Source organism: Tachyglossus aculeatus, chromosome 2 (assembly GCF_015852505.1).
Source record: "Tachyglossus aculeatus isolate mTacAcu1 chromosome 2, mTacAcu1.pri, whole genome shotgun sequence".
In the NCBI taxonomy this organism is placed as follows: Eukaryota; Metazoa; Chordata; class Mammalia; order Monotremata; family Tachyglossidae; genus Tachyglossus; species Tachyglossus aculeatus.
In genome coordinates, this window is record NC_052067.1 from 164,796,091 (window position 1) to 164,810,853 (window position 14,763).

General features: G+C 43.7%; 1 protein-coding gene across 2 annotated transcripts in view; it reads left to right on the top strand.

Annotated features, from left to right (window-relative positions):
• The window catches only part of ITPR2 (inositol 1,4,5-trisphosphate receptor type 2), a 616,651-nt gene that overhangs the window by 140,369 nt on the left and 461,519 nt on the right, over positions 1 to 14,763 (top strand). For both annotated transcript variants that reach the window (XM_038760705.1, XM_038760713.1), the window contains exons 3-4: positions 3,757 to 3,872; positions 11,493 to 11,579. In XM_038760705.1, coding sequence (XP_038616633.1) covers positions 3,757 to 3,872; positions 11,493 to 11,579 — 203 coding nt within the window. The remainder of the gene's footprint in view (positions 1 to 3,756; positions 3,873 to 11,492; positions 11,580 to 14,763) is intronic.

The window sequence follows — 14,763 nt, forward strand, 5'->3', positions numbered from 1 at the left end:
AGTTCTGTATCTAAAACTGTTCCGTGTCCCTTGGGTTCAGGGAATCATCATCATCAATCGTATTTATTGAGCGCTTACTGTGTGCAGAGCACTGTACTAAGCGCTTGGGAAGTACAAATTGGCAACATATAGAGACAGTCCCTACCCAACAGTGGGCTCACAGTCTAAGGTTTATTGTTCTGTTGTCTCTCCAAAGTGCTTAGTACAGTGCTCTGCACATGGTACACACTCTGTAAATACAACTGAATGAACAACTGTCCGTCTCCCTCTTTAGCACATGAATGCGTCAGGGGCAGTATGGAAAAGAGCATGGGCTTTGGAGTCAGAGGTCATGGGTTCAAATCCCAGCTGCGCCAATTGTCAGCTGTGTGACTTTGGGCAAGTCACTTCACTTCTCTGGGCCTCAGTTGCCTCATCTGTAAAATGGGGATTAAGACTGTGAACCTCCTGTGGGACAACCTGATCACCTTGTAACCTCCCTGGTGCTTAGAACAGTGCTTTGCACATAGTAAGCGCTTAATAAATGCCATCATCATCATTATTATTATATTTATTGAGCACTTACTGTGTGCAGAGCACTGTACTAAGTGCTTGGAAAGTACAATTTTGGCAGCAGATAGAGACAATCCCTACCCAACAACGGGCTCACAGTCTAGAAGGGGGAGACAAAGAACAAAACAAAACAAGTAGACAGTAGTCATCATCATCATCATCAGTCATATTTATTGAGCGCTTACTGTGTGCAGAGCCCTGTACTAAGCGCTTGGGAAGTACAAGTTGGCAACATACAGAGACCGTCCCTACCCAACAGTGGGCTCACAGTCTAAAAGGGGGAGACAGAGAACAAAACCAAACATACTAACAAAATAAAATAAATAGAATAGATATGTACAAGTAAAATAAATAAATAAATAGAGTAACAAATATGTACAAACATATATATAGTCAATACCATCCAAATAGATAAATAAAATTATAGATATATACACAGAAACTATAAATAAATACTATAAGTACTAACCCCTACTCTGCTGCCCCCTAGGGGCTATCGAACATCAATCGAGATGGCCAAGGGGAAGAAAGGAATCAATGCATTCATTCAATCAGTGATATTTATTGAACGCTTACTGTGTGCAGAGCACTGTACTAAGTGCTTGGGGAAGTACAGTGCAATAGAATTAGCACATGGGTTCCCCACCCAGAGCTCACCTTCTCCAGGAGGCCTTCCCAGACTGAGCCCCCTTTTTCCTCTCCTCCTCCCTATCCCCCCTCTCCTTCCCCTCCCCACAGCACCTGTATATATATTTGTACAGATTTATTACTCTATTGCTTGTACATATTTACTATTTATTTTGTTAATGATGTGCATATAGCTTTAATTCTATTTGTTCTGGCGATTTTGACACCTGTCTGCATGTTTTGTTGTCTGTCTCCCCCTTCTAGACTGTGAACCCGCTGTTGGGTAGGGACCGGCTCTATATGTTACTGACTTGTACTTCCCAAGCGCTTAGTACAATGCTCTGCACACAGTAAGTGCTCAAAAAATTAATAATAATGATGACATTTATTAAGCACTTACTATGTGCAAAGCACTGTTCTAAGCACTGGGGACTTTACAAGGTGATCAGGTTGTCCCACGTGGGGCTCGCAGTCTTAACCCCCTTTTCCAGATGAGGTAACTGAGGCCCAGAGAGGTGAAGTGACTTGCCCAAAGTCACACAGCTGATGAGTCAGATTTGAACCCGTGACCGCTGACTCCAAAGCCCGGGCTCTTTCCACTGAGCCATGATTGAATGAATGAATGAGCCTGAAGCAAGAGGCGAAGACAGTCTGTAAAGAAAGCTTCATCGAAACACAGGTTTTTTTTTTTTAGCGGGGGGGACTATGTGGAACACAACTGCCTCTATCCACTAGGCAACACTGCTTCTCTACCTTCGCAGCATTTCTAAAGTCTTCCCTTTCCACCCATGCGGGTCAGGGACTCTGTCCATCCTGGTTAACTCGTATCTATCCCAGTGCTTAGAACAGTGCTTGGAACATAGTAAGCGTTTATTATTATTATTAAGTGTCATCGAGTCGTTTCCGATTCATAGCGACTCCACAGATATACTTTCTCCAGAACATGCTGTCCTCTGCCATAATCCGCATCCTTTCTAACGGTTTTTCCATTGTTGTCATTATGTCTCTCTCCATCTAGCTGCCGTTCTGCCTCTTCCACGTTTTTCCTGGACTTTTCCTAACATTAGGGTCTTCTCCGGAGAATTAGTCCTTCTGATTATGTGTCCAAAATATGCCCATCAAAGTCGAGCCATTTGGCCTTCCAAAGACCGCTTTGGTTTAATTTGCTCCAAAATCCATTTGTTTGCTTTTCGGGCAGTCCATGGTATTCGCAGAAGCCTTCTCCGAAACCACACTTCAAAAGAATCGATGTTTATTCATTCAGCCGTATTTACTGAGTGCTTACTGTGAGCAGAGCACGGTACTAAGCGCTTGGAAAGTACAGTTCAGCAATAGAAACAATCCCCGTGGGACAACCTGATCACCTTGTAACCTCCCCAGCACTTAGAACAGTGCTTTGCACATAGTAAGCGCTTAGTAAACGCCATCATTAATCCTTGCCCACAACTGGCTTACAGTCTAGTTTAACAAGTACAATATTAATAATAATGGTAGTATTATTATATTATCCATACTGCTATCCCACTGATCCAAACACTAATTTCCTGTCTCATTCACCTCCCTTTCTCTTGTCTCTCCCCACTCCAATCCTTCCTTCGCTCTGCTGCCCAGATCATTTTTCTACAGGAACGTTCAGTCCAAGTTTCCCCACTCATTCCTTCCCCTCCACATATGCCAGACTATGACTCTACCCACCTTCAACACCCTCCTAAAATCTCTTCCAAGAGATTTCCCAGTCTAAGCCCTCATTTCCTGGACTTTCTCACCCTTCCGCATTGCCTAAGACTTTATTTCTGTACCCTTTAAGCACTTGAAGTTCGTCCCACCCTTAGCCTCACAACACTTATATCCTTATCCATATCGGTAAGGAGCATTCATTCATTCAGTCATATTTATTGAGTGCTTACTGTGTGCAGAGCACTGAATTAAGTGCTTGGGAGAGTACAATAGAACAATAAACAGATTCCCTGTCTACAACAAATTTATGGAGAGGATGATCTTACAGTCTCGGGAGCAGTGTGGCCTGGTGACTAGTTTATGGTCCTGGGAATCAGGAGGACCTGGATTCTAATCCCACCTCTTCCACTTGTCTGTGGTATGATCTTGGGCAAGTTAATTCACTTCTCTGTGCCTCACTTAGCTCATCTGTAACATGGGGATTAAACCCTTGTGTGGAACAGGGAGGGACCGTGTCCAACCGGATTATCCTGTATCTACCCCGGCGCTTAGTACAGTGCCTGGCACAGAGTAAGCACTTAACAAATGTCGTTAAACAAAAAAAACTTCCACTGAAATGTTTCTTTACACCTGTATGTATGTTTGTACATATTTATTACTCTATTTATTTATTTATTTTACTTGTACATATCTATTCTATTTATTTTATTTTGTTAGTATGTTTGGTTTTGTTGTCTGTCTCCCTGCTTTTAGACTGTTAGCCCACTGTTGGGTAGGGACTGTCTCTATGTGTTGCCAACTTGTACTTCCCAAGCGCTTAGTACAGTGCTCTGCACACAGTAAGCGCTCAATAAATACGATTGATTGATTGATTGACTGATTGATTTACGTTTGTTGCAGACTGCCTTTTCAAGGTGTGCCCCATGAACCGATATTCAGCCCAGAAGCAGTACTGGAAAGCCAAACAAGCCAAACAGGGCAACCACACGGAAGCGGCCTTGCTCAAGAAACTGCAGGTAAGGCCTGCGGGATGGGAATCCAGCCTGATTCCAAAGTTGGGGACTCATTTCCAGGAGGCCAAGTCTGAAACCCTCATCCGAAGGTGACCGGGGTTCGGAAATCTCCACTTTAGGAAGGAGGGGGAATTTACTTTGGAAGAGCTTTCATTTTGCACATATAGCAGGGTATGTGTAATGTCCTCAGGGCCCAGGGCATGTATGGTCTTGTCAGCCCGCTAATGGAGGAGTGGCAAACCAGCCAGCGCAAACTGTCAGGATTCAACAGAGAACCAGTTCCCGAATCTTTTCTGGAGGTCGAAGACAAATTCATTTTGATGTGAGGATTTTTTTTTTTTATGCTATTTGTTAAGGGCTTACTTTGTGTCAAATGCTGTTTGAAAAGCTGGGGTAAATTCAAGGTAATCAGGTTGGACCCTGTCAATCAATCAATCAATCGTATTTATTGAGCGCTTACTGTGTGCAGAGCACTGTGCTAAGCGCTTGGGAAGTACAAGTTGGCAACATATAGAGACAGTCATCATCATCATCATCAATCGTATTTATTGAGCGCTTACTATGTGCAGAGCACTGTACTAAGCGCTTGGGAAGTACAAGTTGGCAACATATAGAGACAGTCCCTACCCAACAGTGGGCTCACAGTCTAGAAGGGGGAGACAGAGAACAAAACCAAACATACTAACAAAATAAAATAAATAGAATAGATATGTACAAGTAAAATAAATATATAGAGTAATAAATACGTACAAACATATATACATATATACAGGTGCTGTGGGGAAGGGAAGGAGGTAAGATGGGGGGGATGGAGAGGGGGACGAGGGGGAGAGAAAGGAAGGGGCTCAGTCTGGGAAGGCCTCCTGGAGGAGGTGAGCTCTCAGTAGGGCCTTGAAGGGCCCTACTGTCCCCATCTCACGTGGAGCTCAGAGGCTTGATCCCCATTTTACAGATGAGGAAATTGAGGCATACAGAACTGAAGTGGCTTGCCGAAGGTCACACAGCAGATAAGTGGCGGAGCCAGGACTAGAACCCAGGTCCTTCTAACCTCCAGGCCCGTGCCCTATCCATTCGGCCACGCTCCTTCTTTATTAGAATATTTCCATTACACTTACCTACTTATAAAACAAAATAAATAATTTGAAGACAGTGTGCGTGATCTCGGACGAGATGGTGACCTGATGCTGGGAGTTCTAAGATACTCAGCCCGCTTTTTCCTCTCTCCCTCCCCACCCGCCCCACCCTACCTCCTTCCCCTCCCCACAGCACCCGTATATATGTTTGTACAGATTTATTACTCTTTTTATTTTACTTGTACATGTTCACTATTCTATTTATTTCGTTAATCATCATCATCAATCGTATTTATTGAGCCCTTCTGTGTGCAGAGCACTACACTAAGCGCTTGGGAAGTACAAATTGGCAACATATAGAGACAGTCCTTACCCAACAGTGGGCTCACAGTCTAAAAGGGGGAGACAAAACCAAACATACTAACAAAATAAAATAAATAGAATAGATATGTACAAGTAAAATAAATAAATAAATAGAGTAATAAATATGTACAAACACGTATACATATATACAGGTGCTGTGCTTCTAGCTTTACTTCTATTTATTCTGATGACTTGACACCCGTCCACATGTTTTGTTTTTTTGTCTGTCTCCCCCATCTAGACTGTGAGCCCGTTGTTGGGTAGGGACCGTCTTTATATGTTGCCAACTTGTACTTCCCAAGCGCTTAGTCCAGTGCTCTGCACACAGTAAGCGCTCAATAAATGCGATTGAATGATTGAATGAAGTTTTCCAAATTTATGCAAACCTTATCATTTCAGCACCAGTAAATAAAGGATGAGTACTGAAGTTTTAGACACTTCCCAAATTAAAAAAAAAAGTCTTGATATTAGAAATACCGTGGCTCAGTCGAAAGAGCACGGGCTTGGGAGTCAAAGGTCATGGGTTCTAATCCCGGCTCCGCCACTTGTCAGCTGTATGACTTTGGGCAAGTCACTTCACTTCTCTGTGCCTCAGTGACCCCATCTCTAAAATGGGGATTAAGACTGTGAGCCCCATGTGGGACAATCTGATTACCTTGTATCTACCCCAGTGCTTAGAACAGTGCTTGGCACATAGTAAGCACTTAACAAATGCCATCATTATCATTCTAGCGCTTAGTACAGTGCTTGGCACATAGTAAGCACTTAACAAATTATTATTATTATCTGCTCATCTGCTTTGTTGGCTAAGCATCCTAAGAAGTTATGATCTTTCTTACATTCCTGACAGGAAGTTTTCTAACCCTCACTCCATTTTTCTATGCCTCCATTTCCTCATCTGTGAAGTGGGAATTCAATATCGTTCTCCCTCCTACTTATACTGTGAACTCCATGTGGGTCCTGATTACCCTTTGTTTACCCCAGTGCTTAGTATAGTGTTCAGCCCACGGTATGAGCTGAATAAATACCGCAGTTGTTACTATTATTCTTCCTTTGTATTTTGGCAGTTATTTGTACTGGAGGTACTTTCATGCTAGTTAATGTTTTACATTCATTCAGTCAGTTGTATTTACTGTGTGCAGAGCACTGTACTAAGTGGTGGGAGAGTACAGTGCAACAATAAACAGACGCATTCCTTGCCCATAGTCATGAATACAAATAAATAAGATTACAGATATGTACATAAGTGCTGTGGGGCTGGGAGCGGGGAAGAGGAAAGGGAACAAGTCAGGGCGATGCTGAAGGGAGTGGGAGATGAAGAAAGGTGGAGTGTAGCCTGGGAAGGCCTGTATGAAGCTCACTGTACTAAGCGTTTGGGAAAGTGCAATGCAACAGCGTTGGTTGATACGTTCCCTGCCCACAGTGATTTGACTAAGAAAATCTGAAATAGGAACTACATTTTCTATCAAATCAATCACTCAGTGATATTCATTGAGCACTTACCATGAGCAGAGCGCTGTGCTAAGCGCTTGGGGGAGTCCAACAAAATAGAGTTGGTCGACACATTTAGCCCACTGTTGGGTAGGGACTGTCTCTATATGTTGCCAATTTGTACTTCCCAAGCGCTTAGTACAGTGCTCTGCACATAGTAAGCGCTCAATAAATACGATTGATGATGATGATGATTTCCTCAGTAGTTTTGATTGGCTATAACTGCATGAGCAGATATATTTTGTGAGTGGCTGTTTCAGGGCTTGAACCATTTCAGATCTGGATTAGAGCGAGGCAAGTATCACTTTTAGTAGTTTTTTGATAGCTTTTGCAGGGCTGGGGGAAGGGAGAAATAGAGAGAAAGAGGAAGAAAAAGAAAGGAAGAAAGACAAAAAGAAAAAGGAAGGTAATATCAGCAGAGCTACCTATCACAAAGGTCACCATAATAATAATAATAATGGCATTTATTAAGCGCTTACTATGTGCAAAGCACTGTTCTAAGCACTGGGTTGATCAGGTTGTCCCACGGGGGGGCTCACAGTTTTAATCCCCATTTGACAGATGAGGTAACTGAGGCACAAAGAAGTTAAGTGACTTGCCCAAAGTCACACAGCTGGCAGTTAGCGGAGACGGCATTTGAACCCATGACCTCTGACTCCAAAGCCCGGGCTCTTTCCACTGAGCCACGCTGCTTCTCTAATAATAATAATGAAATGTATTAAGCACTTACTATGTGCAAAGCACTGTTCTAAGTGCTGGGGAGGTTACAAGGTGATCAGGGTGTCCCATGGGGGGGCTCACAGTCTTAATCCCCATTTAACAGATGAAGGAACTGAGGCCCAGAGAAGAGAAGTGACTTGCCCAAAGTCACACAGCTGACAGTTGGCAGAGCGGGGATTTGAACCCATGACCTCTGACTCCAAAGCCCGAGCTCTTTCCACTGAGCCACGCTGCTTCAACTGCTGCTGTAGACCATAGGAACTACGATGCCAATAAGACTTTTGAATGACTGCCACCTGTTTGGGCCTTGACAACCTCAATAAAATAATAATAATTATGGTATTTTTTTAAGTGCTTAACTATGTGCCTGGCACTGTACTAAGCGCTGGGGTGGATACAAGCAAATCAGGTAGGACACAGTCCCTGTCCCACGTGGGGCTCACAATCTCAATCCCCATTTTAGACTGTGAGCCCACTGTTGGGTAGGGACTGTCTCTGTGTTGCCAATTTGTACTTCCCAAGCGCTTAGTACAGTGCTCTGCACATAGTAAGCGCTCAATAAATACGATTGATTGATTTTACAGATGAGAGAACTGAGGGACAGAGAGGTGAAGTGACTTTGCCCAAGGTCACATAGCAGACAAGTGGCAGAGCCGGGATCAAACCTCATCCTTTAATTCATCCTCATCCTTCCCCTTTGCTGCTGCCCTGGAGATTCTTTTTTTTTTCCTTTAATGGTATTTGTTAAGTGTTTACTCACTTCCAATCAATCAATCAATCAATCAATCGTATTTATTGAGCGCTTACTGTGTGCAGAGCACTGTACTAAGCGCTTGGGAAGTACAAGTTGGCAACATATAGAGACAGTCCCTACCCAACAGTGGGCTCACAGTCTAAAAGGGGGATTACTTCCAGGCATTGTAGTAAGCGCTGGGGTAGATACACGATGATGAGGTCAGTACTCTAGATTGTAAGCCAAGCTAGCTCTCTTCCTCCGTTCAAAGCCCTACTGAGAGCTCACCTCCTCCAGGAGGCCTTCCCAGACTGAGCCCGCTTTTTCATTCATTCATTCATTGTCGTATTTCTTGAGCGCTTACGGTGTGCAGAGCACTGGACTAAGCGCTTGGGAAGTACAAGTTGGCAACATCTAGAGACGGTCCCTACCCAACAGTGGGCTCACAGTCTAGAAGGGGGAGACAGACAACAAAGCAAAACATGTAAACCAAATAAAATAAATAAAATAAATATGTACAAGTAAAATAAATAAATAAATAAAGTAATAAATCCGTACAAACATATATACGTATATACAGGTGCTGTGGGGAGGGGAAGGAGGTAAAGTGGGGGGGGCGGGATGGGAAGGGGGAGGAGGGGGAAAGGAAGGAGGGGGCTCAGTCTGGGAAGGCCTCCTGGAGGAGGTGAGCTCTCAGAAGGGCTTTGAAGGGCTTTTTCCTCTCCTCCTCCCCATCCCCTTCGCCCTACCTCCTTCCCCTCCCCACAGCCCCTGTATATATGTTTGTACAGATTTATTACTCTATTTATTTTACTTGTACACATTTATTATTCTATTTATTTTGTTAATGATGTGCAGCTAGCTTTTTCTGTATTTATTCTGAGGACTTGACACCAGTCCACATGTTTTGTTTTGTTGTCTGTCTCCCCCGTCTAGACTGTGAGCCCTTTGTCGGGTAGGGACCGTCTCTAGATGTTGCCAACTTGTACTTCCCAAGCGCTTAGTCCAGTGCTCTGCATACGGTAAGCGTTCAATAAATACAATTGAATGAAGGAATGAATAAGCTCGTGGTGGGCAGGGAATGTGTCTATTCTGTTGTCCTCTCCCCAGCACTGATTATATTGCTCTGCGCACAGTAAGTGCTCAATAAGTATTATGGATCAACTGATTGATTGAAATGTGTCCAACCCAAGTTGCTCATTCATTCATTCATTCATTCATTCAATCGTATTTATTGAGCGCTTACTGTATTAAGCGCTTGGGAAGTACAAGTTGGCAACATATAGAGACGGTCCCCACCCAACAGTGGGCTCACAGTCTAGAAGGGGGCTCGTATCCACGCCAGCGCTTAGTACAGTGCCCGGCACATAGTAAGCACTTAACAAATGTTATAATTAGTAATATTATTAGCTAATCCGGGAAGAGTTCGTGGAGCAGGTGTTTTTAGTTGTAATGATAATGATTATGGTATTTGTTCCGCACTTCTGTGCTAAGAACTGTTGACACGTACTGTGCTAAGCACTGGGGTAGATACAAGATGATGAAGCCAGGCACAGCCCCTGTCCCACTTGGGGCTCGCAGTCTAAGCCTGAAGGAGAACAGGTTTGGAATCCCCATTTTCCAGGTGAGGAAGCAGGCAGAGAGAAGTGGAGTCATGCAGCAGGGAAATGATGGATCCCAGTTTGTTGCAGGGAAAGGATAAGGTTGGCAGAAGATGGATGAGGTAGCTTCTGACTGAGGGAGTGAGGGACCGTCTCTATATGTTGCCAACTTGTACTTCCCAAGCGCTTAGTCCAGTGCTCTGCACACAGTAAGCGCTCAGTAAATATGATTGAATGAATGAATGTACAAAAATCTAAAGGAGACACTGTAAAGAGTGGCAGTGTGGGCGAGTAGAAACACCTCGGACCTGGGAAACAGGAGACTAAGACTCCAATACCCTCCTTCCTCTCCCCCTCCTCGCCCTCCCCATCCCCCCCACCCTACCTCCTTCCCCTCCCCACAGCACCTGTATATATGGATATATGTTTGTACGGATTTATTACTCTATTTATTTTACTTGTACCTATTTATTCTATTGATTTTATTTTGTTAATATGTTTTGTTTTGTTGTCTGTCTCCCCCTTCCAGAGTGTGAGCCCGCTGTTGGGTAGGAACCATCTCTATATGTTGCCAACTTGTACTTCCCAAGCGCTTAGTACACAGCTCTGCACACAGTAAGCGCCCAATAAATGCGATTGAGTGAATGAATGAATGAATGAATGATCTGCTCCACGTCTGCTCTGTGACCCCGGGCAAGTCCCTGAACCTCTCTGGGCCTCAGTTTCCTCATCGGTGAAATGGGGATTGATCTCTGACCTCCCTACCAGTTAGCTTGCAAACTTCACGTGAGATGGGAACTGGATTTGATCTGATTATCTTGTACCCACTCCAGGGCTTCGCACAGTGCTTGACACATTCCGGGGAAAAGGCAGGAATGGGGGATGAGGTTGGAGATTTTAACTGGCCAGACATTTTTTATAAGAACATGCCAGTTGATATGAGCCCGGGCCTGGGACCCAGAAGGTCATGGGTTCTAATCCCGGCTCCGCCACTTGTCTGCTCTTTGACCTTGGGCAAGTTGCTTCATCGTCATCATCATCAATCGTGTTTATTGAGTGCTTACTGTGTGCAGAGCACTGTACTAAGCGCTTGGGAAGTACAAATTGGCAACATATAGAGACAGTCCCTACCCAACAGTGGGCTTCACTTCTCTGGGCCTCAGTTACCTCACCTGGAAAATGGGGATTGAGACCGTGAGCCCCACGGGGGACAGGGACTGTGTCCAACCTGATTTGCTTGGAACCACCCCAGTGCTTAGTACAGTGGCTGGCACATAATAAGCACTTCACAAATACCACAGTTATTATTATTATGATCACCGCGGATAATAATAATGGCATTTATTAAGCACTTACTATGTGCAAAGCACTGTTCCAAGTGCTGGGGAGGTTACAAGGTGATCAGATTGTCCCAAAATTGTCCCCATTTTTACATATGAGGGAACTGAGGCACAGAGAAGTTAAGTGACTTGCCCAAAGTCACACAGCTGACAATTGGCGGAGCTGGGATTTGAACCCATGACCTCTGACTCCAAAGCGCGGGCTCTTTCCACTGAGCCACGCTGCTTCTCCAAGTTACTTTGCTTTCAACCTTTAGTACTCTAATGTCTTCCTCAAAATTGCGTTTTTGGTCCTTTTGCAGCACGCGGCAGAACTGGAACAGAAGCAGAATGAATCGGAAAACAGGAAGCTCTTGGGAGAAATTGTAAAATACAGTAACGTCATACAAGTAAGTCTCTCCGAGTTTGCCCTCTCAGAAAATGATGAGACTTTCTGGGGAGGCTTTATTTTTAAAAAATGAATATAGTTTTATAAAAAGAATGGGTTCAAATCCCGGCTCTGCCGCTTGTCAGCTGTGTGACTTTGGGCCAGTCACTTAACTTTCTGTGCCTCAGTTCCCTCATCTGTAAAATGGGGATTAAGACTGTGAGCCCCACTTTGGACAACCTGATCCCCTTCTGTCCTCCTCAGCGCTTAGAAAAGTGCTTTGTACATAGTAAGTGCTTGATAAATGCCATCGTCATTATTATTATTATTATTATCAAGATATAAAAATGGAGAGTTTTCATTTGGGTAATAATAATAATAATAGTAATAATAATGATGGCATTTATTAAGCGCTTACTATGTGCAAAGCACTGTTCTAAGCGCTGGGGAGGTTATAAGGTGATAATAATAATAATAATAATGATGGCATTTGTTAAGCGCTTACTATGTGCAAAGCACTGTTCTAAGTGCTGGGGAGGTTACAAGGTGATAATAATAATAATAATAATAACAATAATAATAATGGCATTTGTTAAGCGGTTACTATGTGCAAAGCACTGTTCTAAGCGCTGGGGAGGTTACAAGGTGATAATAATAATAATAATGATGGCATTTGTTAAGCGCTTACTGTGTGCAAAGCACTGTTCTAAGCGCTGGGGAGGTTACAAGGTGATAATAATAATAATAATAATAATAATAATAATAATAATGGCATTTGTTAAGTGCTTACTATGTGCAAAGCACTGTTCTAAGTGCTCGGGAGGTTACAAGGTGATAATAATAATAATAATGGCATTTGTTAAGCGCTTACTATGTGCAAAAGCACTGTTCTAAGGGTAACATTTTTGTGACGTATTTGACACAGTTTCATTTTGTAGAAGGGGCAAATACCTTTATCTGCATATTTTTTTAAATGCTTCTATCATGCATTTAAGCATGGCACAGTGAGAAGCAGCATGGCATAGTGGTTAGAGCATGGACCTGAGTGTCAGAAGGTCTTGGGTTCGAATCCCGGCTCCACCACTTGTCTACTGTGTGACCTTGGGCAAGTCGCTTCATTTCTCTGAGCCTCAGTTACCTCATCTGTAAACTGGGGATTGAGACCGTGAGCACCCCGTGGAACATTCATTCATTCATTCAATTGTATTTATTGAGCGCTTACTGTTTGCAGAGCACTGTACTAAGTGCTTGGGAAGTACAAGTTGGCAACATCTAGAGACGGTCCCTACCCAACAGCGGGCTCACAGTCTAGAATGGGGAGACAAACAGCAAAACAAAACATATTAACAAAATAAAATAAATAGAATAGTAAATATGTACAAGTAAAATAAAGTAATAAATCTGTACATTCATTCATTCATTCAGTCGTATTTATTGAGCGCTTACTGTGTGCACAGCACTGTACTAAGCATTTGGGAAGTACAGGTTGGCAACAGAGACTGTCCAACTCCATTTGCTTGTATCTACCCCAGCACTTAGCACAGTGCCTGGCACATAGTAAGTGCTGAACAAATACCACAATTGTTATTATTATTATCAGCTTGCATGCCTGTGCGTATTTACCAGGAATTTATCTAATCAGTGATATTTATTGAGCGCTTACCATGTACAGAGCACTGTATTAAGCACTTGGGAGAGTACAATACAATAGTGTTGGTGGGAATGTTCCCTGCCCATAAGGAGCTTGCAGTCTAGTGGGGGACTAGATTATAACCTATTATTCATTCATTCATTCATTCAGTGGTACTTATTGAGCACTTACTGGGTGCAGAGCACTGTACTAAGCGCTTGGGAAGTACAAGTCGGCAACATATAGAGACGGTCCCTACCCAACAATGGGCTCACAGTCTAGAAGGGGGAGACAGGCAACAAAACAAAACATATTAACAAAATAAAATAAATAGAATAGACATGTACAACTATTACTTCCATAGCAAAGAGAAGTTTTGGACCGGAATTTGATAGAAAAAAATAACACCTTTCTGCCTTGGACCAATGCTTTAAAACTTTAGGTGATAGAATTAATTTCTTCTTTCTGACAAGACTTTGAGAGTTGCAAGGTCTCAAGCTCAGTAAAAGTGGGGCTTTTTATAATGTCTGAAAGTGGAATGGTTCAGCATGCCACTTGAGAAGCAGCGTGGCTCAGTGGAAAGAGCACGGGCTTTGGAGTCAGAGGTAATGGGTTCAAATCCCAGCTCCACCAACTGTCAGCTGTGTGACTTTGGGCAAGTGACTTCACTTCTCTGGGCCTCAGTTACCTCATCTGTAAAATGGGGATTAAAACTGTGAGCCCCCCGTGGGACAACCCGATCACCTTGTAACCTCCCCAGCGCTTGGAACGGTGCTTTGCACATAGTAAGCGCTTAACAAATACCATAGTTATTATTATTATTATCCCAGGAGAGGGTCTTGTGTTGCTATAAGAAGCAGTGTGGTGTAGTCTATAGAGCACAGGTCTGGGAGACAGAAAGTCACGGAGACGCAGCATGGCTCAGTGGAAAGAGCCCGGGCTTTGGAGTCAGAGATCATGAGTTCAAATCCCGGCTCCGCCAACTGTCAGCTATGTGACTTTGGGCAAGTCACTTCACCTCTCTGTGCTTCGGTTCCCTCATCTGTAAAATGGGGATTAAGACTGTGAGCCCCCCGTGGGACAACCTGATCACCTTGTAACTTCCCCATCATCATCATCATCAATCGTATTTATTGAGCGCTTACTATGTGCAGAGCACTGTACTAAGCGCTTGGGAAGTACAAATTGGCAACATATAGAGACAGTCCCTACCCAACAGTGGGCTCACAGTCTAAAAGGGGGAGACGGAGAACAAAACCAAACATACTAACAAAATAAAATAAATAGAATAGATATGTACAAGTAAAATAAATAGAGTAATAAATATGTACAAACATATATACATATATACACGTGCTGTGGGGAAGGGAAGGAGGTAAGATGGGGGGGATGGAGAGGGGGCCAATGGGGAGAGGAAGGAAGGGGCTCAGTCTGGGAAGGCCTCCTGGAGGAGGTGAGCTCTCAGTAGGGCCTTGAAGGGAGGAAGAGAGCTAGCTTGACGGATGGGCAGAGGGAGGGCATTCCAGGCTCGGGGGTCGATGGCGGGACAGGCGAGAACGAGGTACGGTGAGGAGAT